The 14507-nt window shown below is 40.9% G+C and overlaps 1 protein-coding gene across 3 annotated transcripts in view; it reads right to left on the bottom strand.

The window, feature by feature from the left end:
• Depdc1 (DEP domain containing 1) overlaps positions 1-14507 on the bottom strand; it is a 20169-nt gene continuing 5662 nt past the window's right edge. Inside the window, exons 3-12 of one of the 3 annotated variants that reach the window (XM_004633992.2) lie at positions 13567-13723; positions 12795-12910; positions 12053-12183; positions 11171-11218; positions 8181-8321; positions 5953-6807; positions 5355-5527; positions 3369-3545; positions 985-1170; positions 1-261 (exon numbers count right to left, since the gene is read on the bottom strand). In XM_004633992.2, coding sequence (XP_004634049.1) covers positions 127-261; positions 985-1170; positions 3369-3545; positions 5355-5527; positions 5953-6807; positions 8181-8321; positions 11171-11218; positions 12053-12183; positions 12795-12910; positions 13567-13723 — 2119 coding nt within the window. In that variant the 3' untranslated portion in view covers positions 1-126. Of the gene's footprint in view, positions 268-984; positions 1171-3368; positions 3546-5354; positions 5528-5952; positions 6808-8180; positions 8322-11170; positions 11219-12052; positions 12184-12794; positions 12911-13566; positions 13724-14507 lie in introns of all 3 variants that reach the window. The other 2 variants (XM_004633991.2, XM_004633993.2) reach the window with 2 other exon arrangements.

The raw sequence follows: 14507 nt of genomic DNA on the forward strand, positions 1-14507 counted from the left end.
GGGTGCCTCTTACGTAGCACGTTTATTTAGGGAATATTTAATAATAGACTTCGTTTCTAGAGCTGAAGTCTGAGATATGGCTTCTTGTATGAAAGTTCCATAGGTATTCAATAATTTTTAATTAAATTAGTATCTTAGACTACCGAACTTTGGTTTCCTTAAAATGAGCATTGGTTGCTTGATGGTAGGTTTGTCACCAAAAAGTGCTGCTTCACTCTCTGTGGTTGGGAATCTCTTCTGATATATCAAGGGATATTCCTTCTGAAACTTAGAAATAAAAAATAAGGTGAGGAATTAGAAGGTATTCAACAGTATCTCCCTAGCTGAAGACACGCTTCACATTTCATCAGTGATTCGCTCAGAGAAGGAGAAGTACGAGTACCTTCGTTTTATCCTCCCTGCTCCCTGCATATGAAGGGCACACTGTCAGACCTGCTAGCTCTGTTCGCACTGGGGGTCTGCTCTAGTCATCTAGGACAGCTGGTTGCCCCCTAAATGCCACATACTCGCTCTGCTTGGTAAGGCCCGTGAAGGCCACAAGGACCTGGTACAGCTCCTATTTCTTTGAGTCTCAAACAGAACTGCTCTTGTCAGCAGCATGTGGCTTCTGAGCTGTGCCTGAGAATAAAAATCTCTAGATGGTATTGACAGTCGCTTAAAGATACATCCTATGTTATAATCCGATTGTGCGACTGCTCTCCTAGGCTAATCCAAGATACCATACAAAACACTAGTAAACAAGGATAGTATCCATCATTATTTTAAAATACAAGACAGAGAGTAACTTTTGATAGGCATTCATGTATTTTATAAGAAGCGTCATCTACACATATGTTGCCATGTAATAACTGTGTATAGCCTACATATTTAAACTTAAAATCTAAAATATTAAAATAAGACCTTACGCTGTAATGTTATTAGGTGGGAACTATTACAGCATATCAGCAGCTCACTGCATGACTGCGAGGCTGCTCACGCCCTTACCTGCCTTAGCTTTCTTCTCTTCTCCTTTCGAGGTAAGCTCTTGTTCTTGATGATGTTCTCTAGAAGTTCTGCAATGGCGGCGTGAGAGGTAGAAACCTTCTGTTCATCGAACTCCTGCGCACTGATCTGCTGACAGTAAGAGAATGCTGGCACAGGAGCAGCGAGCGCATCCCCAGGATGCTCCACCTGCAGTGGACAAGGACAGCAAGAACCAGGTAATTCGCTCTCGCTCTTACTCGGGTTCGCGTTCTCCTAGCGAGCTGTGGCACCTGCTTATATTGTCAGTGCACTGAGAAAGCTAAGTATCACGCAGGAAGTTGGCCCCAAGCCAGGGGGATCTAAGTCCCAGCTCTGTGGCTCCTGTAGTCTTCAGTAAGTTATTTAACTCTCTTGGTCTGTGTCCTGTCTTGGAGTGGAAGTGATACGAGAAGATGGACGTGTGGGGCTGAGCACAAAGAAGCACTCAGCAGAGGCAGCCACGGTCCTCTCTCTCAGCCATGGATTTTATTCTTTTAATGATAAGCCAGTAACAATTTAAGTGGCGTTTTCATTCATCATAAAACATCAAGTCTTCTAACCTAGTAAGAAAGCATTCTAGCCATGGAGGAAGGGGGAGCTGCAGGGCTTGTAACCCTGCTAAAGCAGCACAGCATTGGGGTGGTGTTGATGGGGGAAGCAGACACATGTGCTGGCCAAGACGAAGCGGGCCACTGTCTGCGGTCTCTGGCTGTGCGGGATCCCTTCCTCCTCTTGTCACCGTTCCTTTCTATTCTTGCCTCTACCTGCACCTCCCTGGAGGAACCCTTCTGCCCTTGCCTCCTGAACCGATGGGAACACATGTCCTGCTCACCTTCAGCCACGGCAGGACACATGCTGAACCTAGCCTGGGCCAACCAAGTTATGCCCACACCTTCCAAATCACAGGTAGAGACAGCTCGTCCTCCTTTGGATTTCAAACCCAGGGCCTTGACACATGAATTTAGCCATATTCATTACGTGAAGGAACCACTTGTTAAAGACAGGACTGAAATGTAAGGAAATGAGACATGGAAAGATGGGAACAGGGTCCTGGGCCATCGGAGCCTCAGGCTCTGTCTCTGTTCCTGACTTAGGAAAGGGGAGAGCACAGTCCAAGAAGAGAGGTCTTAACCCAGTCCTAGCCCAGGTCCGGCTCAGCTCAGGCCTGGCATACAGGCCCGGGGGATAACCCTGCAGCTGCAATCCCTACAGAGAGGGTAGAGGATAGAACCACTCAGCTAGTCCAGGAGCAGAACATCTTGCCAAAGGGCACAACAGATTCACCCTCAAGGGCAGCAGCAAGAAGGAGCTGAGCACAGCAGCCAGACCCAAGCCAGGCACAGCTGGATAAATCCAGACTTTGTAGATCTGCATCTGAACTTCAGTACGTACTAAGGTTATAACTACAACGAAGATCTACAACAAAGGTCAGAAGACAGTGCTACACAAAATGACGAGAAGGAACAAAATGCAACTTCAGAACCCAATACCACCTGTAAAAAGTGCAGAGGACACTAACACAGAACAAATTGGGAATCACACAGCTGAAAGTAATGAATCAATGGCTTCTGAAATAAAGAAACAGCTGCAGAAAGGTATAGAGAAACTCAGATTGGAAAAAAAAAAAGAAATCCTTGAATTAATAACATCTGCAGTAAATAATCAAATGCAGAAACATACAGAGGAAACACAGTACCCACCCAGAACAAGTGCGGAGGACACTAGCTTGGCTCAAATGCATGAATTAATAGCGTCGATAGTAAACAAGCAACAGCAGAAAGATATAGAGGAAATCAGAGAACAACTCTTTTCTGAAATAAAAAAGAATTCTCAGAACTCATAGCATCTGAAGTAAAGAAGCAACTACAAAAACATAGGCAGGAAACCCAATCTGAAAAATACACTGCAGTAAAAGAATTTATAACTGTTTCTAAAGAAGACATTGATAAAAAAAATAGAGATTAGAAAAATGACGGATTCCTTGAGTGAGCAATTCAGGAAAGAAATAGATCGCATGAAGCAGAGTCAAAGAGATATAGAGGAAATGAAAACCTCAATCACAAGCTTGCAAAACCGTTTAAGCGAAAATGAAGACAGAGTTTCAGATCTTGAAGATGCTGGTGCAGCTAGTGAAAAGGTAAGAAAGGATCTCTTAAAAACAAGGATGCAGGAAAGAATAATCCATCACCTGCAAGATGATGCAAAGATGAACAACGTGAGACTAATAGGCATCAATGAGAAAGAAGGAGTCAATACAAATGACACTGACTTAGTAGATTGCTGCCATGAGCTAATGAAGCCTCGGAAAGCTGGTCTGAGACGAATGTGCACTGCAAATGGAAGCAGTGTGAGGCTCAAATACCTACATGGCCCTTTTTTAAGTAGTCGAGTTGTTTGTCCACAGCAGCCTGCAAGTAAGTGGGCACTTGCAGAATCTCCTGCTGATGATCCATGAGGAAGGAAACTAATCTTGCAGCCAGCAGCTCATCCAGGTCGACTTCTTCAGCACAGCAGAGCACACACCGAGAGAACGTGTGGATCATCTGGGAAAGCATGGGGAGACCTGGATTTAAATATGCAAAGTTTCATGCAAATCAGCAAAGCCATAATCTCCACAGCCTTATGTGAAGTACTGAGATACAGCGATAAGCAGATTTCAGTTTATAACTCAAGATGAGGATTTATTGGTTAGATTAAGACTTCTATTATGGGGGCCAGGAAGATGGCTCAGTGGAATAAGCACCTCCCCAGCAAGCATAAGGGCCTGAGTTCAATTTCTGGTTCCACCAAAAACAAACAAACAAAAAAAAGAATTCTATTACGTTAAAGATTTTTTTCAAGTACTTTTCAGTATTTCTTTACAGAATTTGAAAGGATGCTATAAGGCCTAGCATTTTAGTTTTGTCAGTTTTATCAGTAAACACCACAGTAATATTAATACCATATGGATTCAGACAGAACAAGAACTTTTGCATAAACAAATTCCACTAACAAGCAACAAACATGACATAGAGAACACACTCACTGGAGGTTGTAAAGTTGGCACAATTCATCATCTGAAACTACGTAAGACAGTTTTAAATGCTTATTCTATCAGTCCTTAAACAGTACTTTATACCCACATTTTTCACTTGCATCATAAGGATCTTAAAACTTGGGATAAGCTGTTTCAGAACTCCTTACTCCCACGTATATCCACACAAGCAGCTGACCACACAACCTCTGCTCCATCTAAAGGAACCAGAACATCAGAATTCTATGGTTCTTCATAGTAGATGATGAGCAGATAGAGTGAATTCTGAACACTGTTAACTTATTCCTGTACGTAAGGGGGACTTTCCTGTCTAGTTCCCAGGCTCAGTCTCGGCTTCTCGCTCCTTTTGTGTATCAGCTCGTAGAACTCCTTCGCTCTCAACCTGCAGTAGCGTCTCTAGATGCATGACTCAGGAACCCGCCCAGGCCTCAACCTCTCATCCACCAGGCTCCCATCTCTGATCTTCTGCGGGGCTGCACATCACTTGCATGGCCTACGCCTTCAAGACCAAAATGCCTAAATCCAAAGCTCTCACCTTGCAATTTGGCCTCTCAAGCCCTCTTCCTTCACACACGAGCTTTTCAGCAGTGCTCTAACTCCCCGAGAACAACTTTCCCTCTTTCATCAGGACTGTCCCTGTTAGAGAGCTGTCTTGCCTGTAGCAGTGAGTATAAAAGCACGACACGGCTCCAGATTCCTCGCTACTTTCTAAATGGAAGCCACGGTCTCAGGTCTCAGGAAACGGTGCTGTCAAGGGGTGGGGAGGCTACTTTATTTCCTGTAGTGTCTATACAGAAGAGCTGGCTCCTAGCCAGAGACTGCTTGGCAACACCACGTCTACGTCTGCAGCCCTCCTCCACTGAGACCCACTACCATATTAGCTCATCAAATACAACTTCCCCGCCGCTGCACCCCTGGGAACAAGTAACGTACCACACGAGGATTTCCCACGAGTTTTCTACTTCTAAAGAGTGAAAGCAGCATTAACTTCATAAGGTACTCACAGCTCCTCTCACCTTCCCACCAGACAGACTGGCAGGAGACAAGCTAACATGGTCTGTCTGCATCTGTCACTATGAAGTGCTATCAGATGAATGAAGGAAGTTCTCTGTCAAGATCAACAGCAGAGTGTGAAAGTATAACAGACTGGCTAACACTGGCTGTGAGGGGAGGCCAAACTTTTAAGCTTTCCTGACCCAAGAATCTAGAACTTCACAATCGAGGCATTACTTGAGTAGTATTGTGAAGCAGTTTGGATTAAGTTTTGCAGAGGGTGTGTGCGCCGGAGCTCATTTCTCTCCATAAGAGATCAACTCACCAGTGCCCTTGTACCCATCGCATCATGAAGTCTGGGCATATCGGGGTTTTCACTCATTCGAGAAATCATGCGCATTAAAAGTTGAAGCTTCCTACGGTTCGGTGGGGGGAGTAACAAACAACACAACTGCAGCGCACCGACGGCAACTCTCTCCAAATGAGGCTGCAGCAGACCTAGAAGGCAAAGCCACCCCCAGAAGGAAACCATCAATGATAACAGTTGCTTTCACATGACCAGCACATACAATCACATAAGAGTGTAAAATAATACTTTGTATTTCATTTCCTTTGACTATTTCTAGAAATTTCCACCTTTCTCAAACCATATTTAGCTTTTCATCATTTTCTTTACAACCCATGTCTAAGTACTAAAAGCCTTTACTTACTACAAATAAAATGATTTACAATAAGCAAAATGGGAGGAGTTCAAGTGCTTCAAGGAGACAGAATAAATCTTCACTACGCCATTACAAGTGTTTTACAGTAATTTCTTTTTGAGAAATAAGTAAAGCAGTTTCAGAGAAGAAAAGCCAGGTAAGCACAATGCAGCGTTAGTAAACACTAGCAGTTAGTGTCGCATGCACCTAAAGCAACCTTACTTTGTGTGCCAGGGAACACAGCAGAAGGTGGAGGTAAAGAGTCCCCTGAAAGCTCTACAGTGCTCTGGCACAGTCTTCTATGGACTGGGACACCAGGCTCCCCGCGTTCGCCCGCCATCGTGCTCTGCACACTGGTGCGGCCTTGTCCAGAGCCTGGCTTCACAGCGACTTCAGCCACTCGTGTGGCCACACAGCTGTTCTGCCTGGAGCTGCTCCTTAAAAGCAGACTCTGGGATCTGCACAGCTGCTTGGGCTTGCAATCCCCACGACAAGATGCCTCTTGGTCTTCCACAGCAGAAGCACAAGTTCTCTTGGAGCCACCACTGCAGAGCGGCTTGGGAGCCCGCCTCTCTGCATGGAGATTCAACAGGGACCTGTGTTTGGGCTTCAACTCTAAACATTGTTCACTATCTTGTTGTTCTGCATTCAGAACAGAATCACGGAAGGCACTGGGCACCTTCTTAAGGGAGTAACCTGGCGCATCTACAATTCCCTCCAAAGAAGAACACCTCGGTCTGACGTCAGAAGACAGAACGTGCAAACCACTCAAGCCTATCAAACTGTGGCAGCTTCCTCCCATGGCATCATTAGCTCTGATTCTTCTGCTTCTCAAATTAACTAGCTGCATTTTCTTAGCACATCCTTCTTGGAATCCTTGTCCACTTATCTGCGGTATCTCAGCAGAATCTGAATCTTCTTTGTTTTTATCTCTGTGAAGCAGACTGAGAAGAAGACATTCAGTTGATTTGAAGGAATTCAAACTGGTTAGGTGAAGGAGCTTTGAAGGCTGTGGATCATCTCCGATTTCACGTTTCCCACTGGCTCTACCTGAAACTGTGACGCAGCCACACACGACTACCAGGAAATGAGACAAAAATTAAGATGCAACTGTGTGACAGTGGACAGAAATAAAAAAACAATAAAGTCAAAAAAATAAAGCATCACTATAGTATATATTGTTAGTATAGTATAAATAGCAGCTGCTTAATTTGGAAGCCACTTAAATAGCACACATGCATAACAATTGGTTATAAACGTGCAAGACTGACTGGTGGTTTTCCCATTTGTGATATAAGTAACTTAAAAAATTCAGCCCAATTAGATGGATTGAGTGAGAATATAGTTAAAATATCTGCTCTCATTCTACAAGTACTGGAAATGCCTCAAGTATAAGATAACCGTGATGTAACAGAACAGGTCCAGTCATCCCTGGTACTGTGGAAGTTGCTTCTAGGACCACCTTCCGAGAACTGGTATGAAAATCCAAACATCCGAGTCTTGTATAGAACATGGTAAAATATTTGCATATATTCCAAGCCTATCCCTTCTTACTTTAAATCATTTCTAGATTCTTTATAATACTGTATCACTTAAAAGAATAATAACTAGGGAAAAGTCTATACATACTCATCTTCAGTCCTGTAGTAATTTTTTTTTTGTTTGTTTTTAAAAAATGTTTCTGACCCTTGGTGGGATTCATGTATATAAAAATCACAGACAGGGAGAGCCTTGTGTGCCTGTATTTGATGTGCACCTCGAGGGAGTTCTTGGCATGGAGTTGCTAGAATCTTGAGCTTTCTACTGGAAACTCCTCTTGTCACCTGAACACCCCTGAACAGAGCTAAAGTAACCTGTGGCTGTCATTGCTTAGACTGGGACTCTGTCAGCCCTGCCCACAAGGCCCTGGGAAGGGCAGGGGACTAGAAACTGCATTCAGGCACCAACGGGCTAGGGAGCAGCGAGGCCCTGGAAGTTGCTGGGCTGATGGACACATGTGGGGCTGATGGATACATGCGTACTGGTGCAGACTCCGAGGCTCTGTGCCTCACCTCCAAACGCACAGCTGTTGGCGATACCTGATCACTGTACATAAAATGAGCTCCCAAATTGGCAGCTGGCTGACAGAGTGCAGCAACCTGGGGACCTCACTTGCAACTGGCACCTGGAGGAAAGACAGTCCGGCGGAACTGAACCCTTGACCTATGGGGCTTGACCCTGGGGAGTTGGCATGACAGCTATGGAAGTGTAGAGATGGCAGGACTAATGGTGTTGCGGAGATACAGCTGAACCATTTGAAAATGACACAGAACAGCAATCACAATGACACTGAATTCTCACATAACAAATAGCCAGCCATTTTCATATTTACCTATATTTTTAAATCTTTTCAATTTAGAAAAATTGAAAACTTTAATAAATTAATTTGGACAAGTAAAATGTGTACGTACCCAAAATGTTCACGAATAGCTCATAATATTCATAAGTAAGTAGAGGCTCAGGGAGACCGAGAAAATAGTCAGCAATTGTTCTGAATACATCGCGCTCAAACCCAGCATAAGTCGGATTACTCAAATCATTACTTCTAGGCCCTAAGAAGTAGAAGGCAAATAAAATAGGCAAGATAGATTTTAACTTAAATGCAGTTTAAAAAGTCCTTACAAAAACTATTATAAAGCTTGTATCCCAGCAGGGAGCTGCTTAACAAATGGGCATGTCACTATCAGCTCACTAAAAGTCCAATGAGCCACGCAAAGGTCAGTGCATCTTTTTACTTGTTATTTTAATACCTAAAGTACCATGCATAAAGCAAGTTTTCTAATGGATTTTAACAGTACAAGGCAAATCTATCTTAATATGATTTTATTATGATTTATTTGGTAAAGCAAAGAATATATGGATTATGCAAATAATTTAAATTATCTTTTATAAATTTATAATTTTATGAGTAAGTTTTCCCTGACCTGAAGCACACTTAATGAATTTAAATAATTAGCTTAACATGGTTATGGAAATAAGCAGGCCTTAGAAATAAGACCTGATCAAACTGTATACAGAAGAAAACTGAAGCTCACAGTGACTTGCCATTGGTAGAAAAGTCCTTGGGAGCAAAGCTAAAATGAATTTTTTAAAATGTATTTGGTACATAAAAAGGGTCTCACTATGCAGCTCAGACTCATAATGATTCTCCTGTTTCAGCCTCCCCAGCACTGGGATTACAGGCATGTGCCACACACCTGGTCTAGGTGGCAGGCTCAGCACGCCTGGGGGAAAGGGTGGGTCCCAGGAGCCTGGGGTACAGGGATCGAACCCCGCAAAGCTAAAATTAGTGCTTAGAGCAGTGGGAAGTTTTCAGGTTCAACAACATTTAAATTTGGCCCACACATTACATACTATTATCAGAATTATCCAATGTACCTATTAAATATACAGACTTCTGAATATAGATGACTCTATCAGGATGAACCTAAAAACTTAGCAATCTTCAGTATAAGAAAATTCTGGGCATATTATTTTTAATGTGCTTTTTAAAATTAATTTTACTGAGAAATAGCATTGAGACAGTTTCAAAACAGGTTAGTAGGAAAGTTACAATAATTAATACATTGCATATTGTTGTCTTCGTAGTTGTTCATAGTACAAGATACAGACATGAGATCTTGTCTAAACACTATTAGTACAAATCTTTCTTCTCATTGAACTAAGAGCAAGTAGCTGTATAGCTATCCTATTTTGTATATACATATATTATTTTTTTTTTCCTTCTTTTTTCACTACAAATCTGGGCATAGTTAAAGAAAAAAATCCTTGACCAGTTTAACTACGATCAGCACAGTCACAAGGGCTGGTGAGAGAGCTGCGTGGTGGCGCACGCCTGTAATCCCAGCACTGGGGAGACTGAAAACAAGAGGATCACTACAAGTCCGAGCTATGCAGTGAGATCCTGTACCAAATACATAAATGGGGGAAACAAGAGAAATTTGTAAAAACAATCAACACAATCAGATCTTTTTAGTCTCCCTGGTGACTGAAATGTATTCACATTTTAGAGTACTTAAACTCCTTTGTCAAGTTACAAGCTTTCTTCCTAAAGCCAAATAATCTTTTTGTCTCTAAACTTTTGTGTGGCTACAAAAGTCTAAGAACATAGACTAAGAAAGGATTAAAGAACAATAATCTCTCATTCTGTCTCTGTCTCTCTCTATCTATCTCTCTCACATACATACAATGTTTTAAGGCTAATTTGAATTTTATGTAAAGTACATATTTTTCTAAGGAGGATATAAAAACATTCTTTATACACAGAATAAAGTATGTGATAGTCATTAGAAAGTTTTCTAAGTCATGATTAACATAGTTGATGGAAACAGAACTTAAGGCTAGAGAATTCAGGCTTGAGCTCTAGTTCCTCAGCACAAACAGAAGACTAAGGTTTGGTTTTCTCTTGTGGAAAAAATACAAAAACAAGTATCACACTCTGCTTGCTGCTTCCTGCACCGCACAGTTTTCCACGGGGAGTTAAATGAGACCGTGCTTTAAGAGCGCCTCTGGCTGAAGCATGGAAGCTACACAGTTGTTATGGTTTGGGAAGAGAAGGGAAGACAAAAATTCCAAAGACAGATGTCGGCAAACCCCAGTTACTCTGCTTATCTGAATTGTCACCCATGAGCCGAAGAATGAGAAAGGCCGTTAGTGAAGGTAGGAAGAGAAACACGAAAGTCCTCAGCTTAGGATCAGGATCTTCACGTTAAACTAACTTTAGGTAACGTCATTACTAATTCTGTTAGTCATATTGACACCCAGTGGACAATAAAGGAATAAATATTCTGAACATTAATAAAACCTTATTGTTTTTGAAAATGCTGATTTTAATAGAATTAGAACACCGCATCTCCCACTAACATTAGTAAAGTGTAATCTAACTTTTGAAGATTTAGAAAGATACACATTTTCAAACTTTTAATATTTTGAAAGAAATTAGAATTCTGTCCTCAAACCAGTGAAAACTCAATTTTCACTGCTCACTATGAAAAAGCTTGGTGAAGAGCGCACCCACCAAGGCCCGACAGATCACTCCTTCTCTTCACAAACATAAAGGCTCCGTGAACACACGCTCAGGGGACAGGCAGGCTGTGCAGCACAGGAGGCTCCAGCTGCACTGCGCACTTCAGGAAGCGCGATTTCCGGCTGCCCAGCTGCCACGGGGACTCCCTGGGCCTCACGGTCTAAAATTCTAAGTTTCTAGCCTCTGGCTTTGATTTATGTGAACGAAGTCATTCAAGATAGGCTTGAATTATAAAGTCACCTTATGTATAAAAAACAAGGGCTCCATATGTAATCGATTCTGCTAGACTTTCACTTAAACATCAAGAGAAGTAATACATTTAAATTTTATCTGGGCTTTTATTTATAAATTATTTTAAAAATCTGCTTTACTTACAATTTGCTAGGCACTTCATAGCAGATAGTACCCAGTGAGGAAGATCATCTACATACAAAAAAGTCATTGTTGAGTAAATCACATAATGTCTGACATTACATATTAAAACTATATATATAAAATATATATAAAACTATATATATAAACTGTATATAAATAAATATATATATATATATATATATATATATATATATTTTAACCAGTATTAAAAGGTATTGCATGTTTAACAGAACAGGGTCAGGTTTGTATTTTTAAATACAAAAACCTTGGAAAAGATATCTTGAGTTTGACTCAAGCCACAATACGCAACGCAATTGGCGATCCCCCAGTCTAGGATTACTTACTGGGGAGGAAATGTCCGACCGTAAACCCTACCATTTTTCTTTACGCCACATTCTGTTCCCTCTCACTTTGCTTCTGTCTGTTCTTGTGCCACCTGACTATTACAGATGTAGGTTAACATCTCTGACGCCGTCAACTAAGTACCAAGGGAGGCTGGCTTAAGGTCTCCTAAGTGCTACCTGTCAAATCTTGTGTGCCATGAAATCTTGAGCAAAATGCTCAGCACACACTAAGTCCTCAGCACAAATTTAATGACCAATAATTTTCACTGCTTGAATATTTTTGAAATGTAATCTTGCCATTAAAAAAAAACCAAAACACCCACATATCTGAATCCATCCTAGTACTATATAACTTAATTACTTAAAATTATTCCTCTGTTACTATGTAAGGAATCTGTGATGACAGGACAGTACAGCCTCTGACACATTCTCAACGAAAATAATCTACTTTCTACATTGGGTCCTTTTTCACTCCACCTTAGCCACAACCTTTGTGTCTAAGCCTGAACAGATTGCAGTTTCTTCCATTAACACCAACCTGATTTGTCCTGTAGCACAACTACTCCGCGTTTACTTGTGCTGGCCATGTTGTACATCACATATTGAGGAATTACTTGGTTTGGATCTATGAGTTCTTCTAGGGAAGGCACACATAAAATGGTCTGCAGGCTGCAAAGAAGAATACCAACTTTTTCTCCACAGAATAAGAATAGAGGGCAGATATGAGGATGACTAGCAAATAAGGCCAGCAGAACATTATTTTCTTTTCCTTTTTTTAAAAAAAACATTTTTTAACTTGTTTTTTATAGGGTCTTGCTATGCAGTTCAGACTCATAGGGATTCTCCTGTCTCAGGTTCCCCCACACTGAGATTAAAGAAGAGCACCACTATGCTCGGTCTGGGGCTGGCACATCATGTGGTACTGAGGATTGAACCTGCATCCTTGCACTTGCCAGGCAGGTGCTTAGACCACTGAGCTCTCTCCCCAGCCCCAGAATATTATGTTCAATCAAACTATTAATCTCAGTAACATTCAAAGGCTCCAATACAGACTCCAAATTATAGCCATGACTTTAACTCAAAGAAAAAGCAAATTATAATGAAAATATTCTATTTTTATAGTACTAAAGCTATGGCAAGAATATTTATTAGGAAACATTATTTATGTATGAAATTCTAAGCTCTGAGAACTAATCTGTTCTTATTCATTTGCATAACTTGATGAAATATCAAATAATCTAAATGCTTCAGGAACTTGACTATTGCTTGCTTTATCTTACTAGAGCAGAATGATATATCGCCAAACTTCTTCAACATCCTCCTGGCTTATTTCTCTATAATCTCCTGAGTTTTTTTGATCTTCTCTGATTTCATCATTTACTTTCTCTGTGGTTTCCTGAAAAAAAAAAAAAATTACTTTGGTTTATCTCTTTATGCCACATGAAACAACTGCTGCACTTTACAGTATGTAACCATTATGAAAGCACATGCAGAGATTAGCTGAAGTGGTTCCTTACTGTCACCCAAAGATCTAAGTGTCAAAGGCTTGGGACGGAGCCTGCAGTGGTATTGGGAGGTGATGGAACCTTTAAAAGGTGGGGCCTCAGGGCAGGAAGTGAGGTCACGAGGACGCCGCCCCCTTCTTTCTTCTCTAGCTGCCCTGAGGTGAGTGGTTTCCTCCACCTCAAGCCACATTCTGCCTTGCACAGGACCCGAGCAATGCACGCTGCTGATAGGCTGAAAGTCCTGAACCGCGAGCCAGACAAACATTCCTCATTTGATATCGACTCTCGCCGGTACTTTGTCACGGTGATGAAAGCTAACGTGTAATAATCTTGGATCACACAAACACTATGTCAAGTATGTTTTACTGCCATTTCCATCACTGCTGCTGTGGGTTCCACATGAATTTGCAAATGCGTTAGGATGTTATGTCGGTTGGGGTATTTTGGTATGGGCTTGAATATGAAAGGATCATTTAGTTTTAATGATCCAGTTATTAACTAGATGGCCATTTTATTTAAACTAGTGATTAGTCAAAGGACATTTTACCTGAGAGGAATGTAATACATGCTTCTTGGGAGTGCGACCGGACAAGTTTCGTAACTTAAAAACATTCTCTTTATCCTTGGAAAAACTGTCAATATTGTTTTTTCTCAATTGTGGATGTCTTCGTGGAAGTGTTTTAAGTGGAGAAGTTGCAGGAAATCTGGTTTAAAGACAACATGTAATTAAATAATCTAAAATTAGGAACAATTTTTATAGCTGATTAATTTAAAATCATATAAAGAACCTGTTTTAGTTATATTACTAAGAAATAAAAATTTTCTCATTAAACCTTAAAATATATTAATAATTTCTTGCTTTCTTTAGTATATTCTACATCTTTGAATTTTATTCATGAACTCTGGATTACTATTGGATTATTTCTTTGGAGAAGTGCTTATACACAAAATGTTTCTAGAATGCTACAGTTTTTATAATTATCTAGTTTACGTGCTTTTTGCCTTTTACTTAGCTGTATTTAATTTGCAGAACTTAGTCTCTTTCTCCTTTTAATTTTAATTTTTTCTTCTTCTTCTTAAGGTCCAGTAAATAGTTCAAAGATATAAAACTACAGGAAACAGTATAAAAGAAATTTATATGTAACCACCAATATGAAACCACAGACTCTTGATCAAAACTTTTCATTCATTTTTAAGTAAATGTAATTTTTTACTCATCCTTTTCTTCGCTCATTTCCTAAGGTACATCATAAACCTATAGTTAGCATTTTCCTTTCTTGGCAAGGCTTTCATACTTTTAATAAATGCTAGCAATAATTGGTCTATCTTTTCTTTTAAACTTCATAGTATCTTTTGTTGTATGTAACTTTTTTTTTGTTTTTGGAACCAGGCATCAAACTCAGGACCTTGCACTTGCTGGGCGGGTGCCACGCCCCTGAGCTCAAGCACTTGGTGGGCAGGTGCCACGCCCCTGAGCTCAAGCACTTG

This window comes from Octodon degus, unplaced genomic scaffold (assembly GCF_000260255.1).
Source record: "Octodon degus isolate 3935 unplaced genomic scaffold, OctDeg1.0 scaffold00057, whole genome shotgun sequence".
NCBI lineage: Eukaryota > Metazoa > Chordata > Mammalia > Rodentia > Octodontidae > Octodon > Octodon degus.